The sequence below is a fragment of the Gopherus flavomarginatus genome, chromosome 4, assembly GCF_025201925.1.
Source record: "Gopherus flavomarginatus isolate rGopFla2 chromosome 4, rGopFla2.mat.asm, whole genome shotgun sequence".
Classification (NCBI taxonomy): Eukaryota; Metazoa; Chordata; order Testudines; family Testudinidae; genus Gopherus; species Gopherus flavomarginatus.
The window spans coordinates 159,199,585-159,207,683 of record NC_066620.1 but is presented as its reverse complement, the minus strand read 5'-3'; the positions used below and the strand labels follow the sequence as shown (position 1 = coordinate 159,207,683).

General features: G+C 39.8%; 1 protein-coding gene across 4 annotated transcripts in view; it reads right to left on the bottom strand.

The window, feature by feature from the left end:
- Positions 1-5,840: 5,840 nt before the first annotated feature.
- SLC17A5 (solute carrier family 17 member 5) overlaps positions 5,841-8,099 on the bottom strand; it is a 41,769-nt gene continuing 39,510 nt past the window's right edge. For all 4 annotated transcript variants that reach the window (XM_050950824.1, XM_050950821.1, XM_050950822.1 and 1 more), the window contains one exon: positions 5,841-7,532. In XM_050950824.1, coding sequence (XP_050806781.1) covers positions 7,395-7,532 — 138 coding nt within the window. In that variant the 3' untranslated portion in view covers positions 5,841-7,394. The remainder of the gene's footprint in view (positions 7,533-8,099) is intronic.

The following is an 8,099-nucleotide window of genomic DNA, read 5'->3' as shown; positions in this document are numbered from 1 at the left end:
TGGTCAGGGCAACGCCACACAGGTCACAGAATTCTGGCTCCGCTCCAAAGCTGAGATGAAGGAGTTCATCTCAGACACCGCTAGGGGAGCCAATGAGCCGCCATTACTGTGGTTGGGCCACTTGGCCCTGGAACATGGACAGGAGCTAGTAGATAGGGAAGAGGGCATAGTGTTAGCCAGGACCAGTAGCTGGTCCCGGGGTCTCACAGGGAGCCTGGTAATATCTAACACCGCATGGCCCCTAACTGCTCCAGCCCTGGCCTTCCTCCATTTACAGTACTTCCTTCAAGGGATCCAAATCCCCAAAGGAAGTGTCAAGGACCTCTCTTCCATAAGATGTGCCATCGGGGGGGGGGTCCTCTTCCCCCATCCCCCAACCTCATTCCTCTACCACTGCCTTTCTCTCTCTCTCTCTCTCTTTTAATCCCTTCCCCCACGTGTTCACCCTGCTCCTACTGCTGCCAAATCTCAATTGTATTACCGAAGTCTAGCATAAAACCCCATTGGTTACCCTTTTATACTCTGACACACCTCACATTTTACATTTACACCACTGTGACACATTTTTACCTAGAGTTGTTGGTTATTTAACACATTTTACCCATAACTGTTAGTTGGTTATATGCTGCTGTGACCCACCCTTTACATAAAAATCGTTAGCTACCTGTTACATTTATACTTCAGTGTTAATTGGTTACCAACTGTATTGTATCCCACTGTATTGTACCCCACTTTTGAAACCCCCTATACTATTTACTAAAAGAAACCCCTCCCCAATTGTCTACCTTAACAAACCCCATACCCCTCACTATTGAATTTTCCCTGTTTTTGCATTTTCTTAATAAAGTTTATTTTGCACCCCACCAGTGCAGTAGTTGTCCCCCAAGATCCCCTACCTGCTGGCAGGGTCAGTAAGCACTTAACCACATGAATAAATGTATTCACATGAGCAGTACCATAGGAGTCAATGGCTAAGCAAGTAGGCTTGGGCTTGTTTACATGAGAAAGTTGCACTGGTTTAAGCTAATGTATGATTTTAAACTGATTTAATTAAACTGGTGCAAATCCCTTTGTGGACAGTCTTATTTCAGTTTAAGAGAGTCTTACGTAGTTTAATTTATGTTGCTTTGGAGCAGGTTTAAGCTAAACCAAAAATGCCTCTTTGAAACTGATGCAGGGGTGTCCACACAGGGGTGTGCACCAAGTAAACTACATTCAAATAAAAACTGATTTAAGTTAAACTGATGCAACTTTCCTGTTTAGACAAGGCCTAGGATTCATGAGATCTGGGTCTGATTTCCAGCTCTTCCATAATTTCCTATGTGACCTTTCCTTATGGGGCTGGAGTGAGTAGTTAAGCCAATGGGACAGCTCTCTTCCATTGGCTTAGAGCAGCTACATTAAAGAGCTTACAGCGGTGCTGCTGCGTTGGTTCAGTGAAGCCATGCCTTTATTTTTTGTGAAGGGCTCTGAGGCGCAGGAGGGGGCTGCACAAGTAGCTAGAGAGACTGGCTTACCTATAGCTGATGATCCTTAAAGCACTTTGGGACTACTGAGTCATACTTGTCCTTCCACAGTTTAAAGAGACAAGGTGAGTGAGGTAATTTTTATTGGACCAACTTCTGTTGTTGAGAGAGACAAGCTTTCAAGCTTACACAGAGCTCTTCTTCAGGTCTGCATAAGCTTGAAAGCTGGTCTCTCTCACCAACACAAGTTGGTCCAGTAAAAGATATTACTTCATCCACAACACTGCAGACTTACATACATTTGATAGTTATCACCCCGTGTGAATATTTCTCTACATTTGACTCTTTTCTACTAATATTTCTTCAGTTCTGTATTGGCACTTGTACATTTCCTGTGCTTCATTCCCTGCTTCTCCACCAAAAGTATTCAGCAATCCCATCTGCTATGTAATCATATAGATGAAAGCAATTGCTTGATATATTTTACTCTCCCACTCTTTACCTGTAGAGGTTTTTTTTTAAAAACAGAAACAGGGTTTTTTGTAGGCTTGTATAACCATGAATGGAATATTAATAAAGATTATGTAAAAATACCCACATTATGTAACTAAACTTCATGATACAAAAGCCAAAAAACACTAACAAAAATATTCTGGAAAGTGACTTATGCATTTTCATGAACATTTCCAAAGGATTTATAGAGCAAATTACAGACTGAGAGTCTAAATCCTCTTTTTAGTCTAAATCCTCAGTTGTGTGCACAGGAAGACCGTATGCAGAACTCCACTGACTTTAATTATTAGGGGGTAGCCGTGTTAGTCTGTATCCACAAAAACAACAAGGAGTCTGGTGGCACCTTAAAGACCAACAGAGTTATTTGGGCATAACCTTTCATGGGTGAAAACCCCACTTCTTCAGACTTTAATGGGACACTGGGTGTACATAAGGGTCTGCCCACTGGAGGATCAGGGCCTAAATGTACAAAAACTGTTACTGACAGTAGTGATGAAAGGCAGTGAGTGACAGAGACTTGACGTAAACCAAGAGGAAATTGGATTCTAGTAAATAACCAATTTCTCATTAGTCCAGGGGCTGATTTGGGCTGCCTTACTTATGTCAAGTAGTGCCCTACTCTGAATATTTCCTTTGGTGAATGTAACTCTGTAAGGTATGTACTTTCCCAGCCGAGCAAACACAAAACAACCTGTGCAAAGTGTACTGCACATACAAATTTAAAAGGGTCAGACATTGGTCAGATAAAAACCAAATTTTACTTGAGTTCTTTCTGTACCAAATCTCAGTTTGTACTCCTAGCCATTTTCCCTTTAGAGCTGTTCAAAAAAAGAACTTTTTAAATGATACAAAAAGAAACTCCTAGTCCCCTTTACTCAAAATAGCTGAAGTGTTTTTGCTTAATCTTTCAAAACAAAACAAAAAAAAAGCACCATTGGATCACTTAGGCGGTTTGAGTGAGAACGGCAGAATGAGGCCTGGAATTCAAACAAGTACTCAAAAGCGCTTCATTTCATTTTCCTTTTAAATATGCAGTTTATAAACAGAGTTCACCATAGCAGCAATTCTTTGCCTGTTGTCCTTTCGGATGTGAACTGTAGCACAGCAATGAAGGAAACATTTAGTAATTATTGGCTTATCACTTAAAGCAGGATGGTCCCTTGGCCTCACACCTTCACATAGATGGGTAAGCCCCCATGCCCTTCCTTACACTTCACATAGACTTTGGGGCTGGGCTTGCAGAGGTAAGTAGGTACTATTCACTGACTAGTCCCTATGGCTGTCAGGGGGATGGGGAATGAGCAGAGTCCTAGTTCTGCCCAATAGGCACTGGCCAGAAGAGCTGAGCCAGCAGGGGTAGGTTGTGATTTGTTTCTGGTACAGATCAGCAGAACAGCTGGCTGAAGCCTTTGATGGAACCATGTTCTATTGGGGTGCACAGTTCCACCAAAACTGAAATCCTTTATGACATCGGGTTGTTTGGGCCAGAATTTCATTTTGGCAGGAATCCCCCACCCTCAAATTCCAACAATGTTCCCTTTCATCATTGTTGGAACAAAAGGTATTGTTTTTAATTACTCCAGTTGTTTTACTGTTGCTTCTATCATACAGAAGAAACTTACCAAAACAAAAAAAACCCCAACCTCAAAATCAAACCAAAACATTTCAACTGACCTATTTTTTTTTTTATATTTCCTTTACCAAAAGATTTTAAACATTTTTAGTTTTTGTTCCAATTTGGAGCGAAGCCAAATTTCAAAACCTTTCCCAAAACGGAACTTATATCCTTTGCACTATTCTAGTCAGCAGCAAATTACTGTCCCTTGGAGGAAGGTGGGGGCAGGAAGGAAATCTGGCTTTTGAAATCACACTTCATTTCCAGAGATGCTCCTGGGGTGACACAGCAAGTGCTGCTCTGATGATAGGCATATTCCAGCAGCCCAATTCCTCCCATACATATAGTAGGAACTGCCATTACCATTAAAGCTAAGGTCATATGCTTGCATTAACCCTGCTTTCAGTAATTCACACCTACTTGATTTTTCACCTTTCAGGCTGAAGTTTTCCAGGCTTGGACACTACCAATGTGAATATTTTTTGTGCGCCTACACTTGTGCGAAAATTTAAGCAAACAATTCAGCAATTTTTAAGTTCCAGAAGAGTAAGGGGGAAATATGTTTCTCATTATAAAGTAATTCTTATGACTTTTTTTTAAGCAGCCCTTCTGTTGAAATGGCTAGAGATAAACAATTGAAATTCACCATGGAACTAATTCTCCCAATGAAATTTGATTGTACCAAGTTACAACCCTTTGAAGATTGAATTAGCCAGGCATGTAGGAGTGTTAGTGGGGGGAAGGTTACTGAGTGTTGTATTAGACCTGACCCATTGTTTTAAACATGGTAAGAACTATTTTTTTTTTCCCATCTCATTCCTGTATCTAAAGTTGTATAAAACACCCACGGGGAAGGAAAAAAAAATCTTTTGAGAACAGAAGCTACAGCCTGGGAGTAACAGCTCAGCCCCTGTGGGGAAGATCCCCTGATAGCTAGTCACCAGGCTAAGTAAGGTGTGGCCCAGGGAAGCATAGAACACCATCACTTGTATTAAAAATAGAAGCTGACCAAACGAAGTAAGGAACCAGTTACACAGGATAAGGAGGAAAATGAATAAATACAAAATGTAAACAGATATAATTTTTTTTTAAACTAATTCTTAAATTTTGGGTGTCCAACTTGAAACTTCTTAACAGGGCCTGATTGGATGTTTCAGAAAGTGCTGGACACCGGAAGACCCTTTAAGGTATCAAGCTGGGCACCCAAAACATTCTGAAACAATACAAGCAAGTAAGTAAACAGATAAATTGAGACAGGAGAGCGAGCAGCAGCAGATGGAGAGGCAGAAATGCAATAATTATTTGAATTATTTTTGACATTTTAATATAGTTTTTCTATTTTATGGGCTTGATCCTGTAAAATAAAGTTAAGCATATGCTGAAATGCTTTGCTCGATTGGGACCAGAGTACTTAACGCCTTGTGGATCAAACTCTTATCATCAAATGTTCTGGTTCCTTCAGAATAAGAATCCCAGCTAGTCTTGGTCTGCTTTCTAGAAATAAACATGAGACCTACTGTAATTTTTTGTCCCTGCTTTCCAGCCAAGCTTTTCACTTAAAAATAAATGGAACACAGAGGACCTATGTCAATTATGTATGAGATTAAAGGAAAAAAATAGGCATGAAAATCAGAAATTCCAAAACTCCTCAGTCCGGTCTGGATAACTCAAATAGAATCAGTGACATTGGATCTATTTAATGTTTACTGTCCTAACTCACAGATAAACAATCAAAATAATACTCTGATTCCATTTCTCTTCTGGAAATTCAGTGTTAGTGGTCACCAAGGTACCAGACTGACAACACTGGAATCTAAAGCTCTGTCTACAGAACAGTTAATTAAAAAACAAACAAACAAAAAAAAAAACATAGTGGCCACGCAAGCCTCTCCTCATCCTGTCGCACCTCTGACCGGGAACACGGTACCAAGGCGGCAGGGGAAGCGGCTAGTTCAGTCTATGTCCAAACAATCCTTTGGACTATTTGGCACCATTTTTGCTGAGACCAGTAAAAAAGCCCAATTACTTTGTGAACAGAAAATGCAGCCACCGCTTTTCATACAGACAGTACTCACCCATCTCTGTTAGATTTGAAACTGCTGCAGTGGTTAAAGGTTCAGAAGCCCATTCACAATCCCCTAATCCATCCACCACCCACAGCTGGGACATTCTCTGTTTAACTGGAGGCTACAATTCTAATTTGTGGGAAGTGATCATTTCCAGTAAGTCACACGTGCAAATATTAATTCCATATGAATCTGGCACCATTTATTGTAGAAACAAATTGATGATGCAGCACAGCTTTAACATACTTCCATAGTAAGACAACATGACACTTCAATGCAGGAGAAAACACAACAGTTCTTAAAGCTGGTAAAGAGAAGCAGTAGCCATTTCCTAGAAATGAAGTCAGCCAGACTCCCCCGGAGCACCAGTAGGCAGGTGTGCCAGGCTTCTCTTTTTGTAGTGTTGGTTAGGTGGAAAAAACAAAGCAAAGTGTCCTTCACCAACCTGCTCCTCTCCAGGAATGTTTGGAAAGGGGATTTTTACCTGCACTACATGATGAATACTCTAAGTTGGGTCCCTCTGATTTTCAATCACCCATTCCTTCTAGACTATAATTTTCACTCATAATTGGGTTTAATCGGGTGTGTAGCAGCCAAGTGTACATTTATAGTAAAAGAAAGCTCCAAGTGTGAATTCTGTACTAACAGCACAATTCTCTCAGACTCAGGCGCCTGGGGCAACTTCCAAAAATGAAGTTGCTCTGGTTCTTTTCCCGATATCACTGATTTTTAACCTGTGAACAGGGCTAGAGTAACCGTAGAAGAGAACTAAAAAGTATTATCCTTACTCTCTGCACTGGCCTCATTTTAGTACATTTCTACTGGCAAATTTACAACATGAGCAGAATTTGAGAGTTCCATCGCTTTGAATGCTTAAGGTCATAAAAAAAGGTTGTCAGATTGAAAATCATTTTAATACATACACCCAGCCATTCCACTTCAAGTGCAATCTTCACATTGCTTAGAATTCAAACCATAGCAACGTACTTCTTTGTCGATGCACAGGACACTGAATGTATGGTATGGCAATATCTTTCCCCTCTCCCCGCCCCCCTTTCTCAGTGGGGAAGACTCCTTCTGTCTGTCTCACATGTAAGCTGCTTGTTGTAAATTTGCTCTCTAATTACTCTGTATTAATTGTGAAACCATGTTCTTGAACATGAAACATTTACATATTGGAAACGTGTATAGTAGAACAGAGTCCGATAACACCAATTAAAATATTGGTAAAAAGAAAAATTAAAATACAATAAAAACCTCTAGAAAACCAGGAAGTTCCTGGACATTAAAATTGTAGAAGCATGTCAACTTCATCATAAAAATTAAAAAAAGGTTCCTTATTACATACCATTCCTCCTCCTCCCAACACCACACATAATCCCTTCTCTCCCTTATGCCCTGTCAATGATAGACATCTTCCTACCCGTTTTAATTCAGAAAATATTAAGAGGTGGCAGAAAATAGTGCCTAGCACACTGATTTAAAATTCTAGGTTTTAGATCAAGTATCTGATAAAGTCCTAGCATGAGGCTATTATACTAGAGCTAAGTAGTTTCTTGTTACAGAAATAACATACATGCACTGTCATGTGACTTCCAGTACAAACAGTACACAGATAAAATGGTTAAACTGAAAAGCTTTTGTAGCTTTCTGGGCATCAATATGAAAGGCACTTTTCAGGTCACATGACTTTAGTACAGTGATTCAGTATAGCCTTGATATCTCAATACTCCTTCAGTTTCCATGCAAGTGGCGGCCATTGACTGCCCAGTCCTGCACTTCTCCACTGCCAAATAATGCAAAGAAAATTGCTCCAAATAAATTAATAGAAGCAGCAATATAGAAAACAGTCTGCCATTCTCCCACAGTATTCTGCCAAGAGAAAAAAATAAAAGCAATCAGTTTACAGCATCATATCTTCGAATGAAGAGTTGCTAAAAAGACATGCTCTTTCTTGTCAAATGGAAATTGTACACAGTGCACTTTCACATTGACATCAAAAGCATTACAAACACAAAAGGTTAACTTAAATAGCAGTATGAGTCAAATGCATTTTAAAACCATGCAATTTAACATTGAGATAAGGGCTGTTCCATCCAGTTTGTCATTTAAAGTGAAACAAAGTCCAAATGTATTGTCTCAAAATTGTATTTGGGCTAAACCAGTGCATGGAAAATGATTCTAATGGAAAAGACTATTCAGTTTTCAGAGCAGCACAAATCTTTCCTATGCTTTATGGGTAATCAGTTTTATTATTTGTTACTATATTACTATTCCAGCCATGGGCTTTACATCAACATTTCAGCCCTGGATAGATTTTGGCCCACAGAGAAGTTAACTATTGGCTGTGAAGCGATGTCACTGAAACAAGGATGGAGGTTTATAGTCTAAAAAAAGTCTAGGATGCATTAATGACATTGGCTAATACTTTTCTAAGAA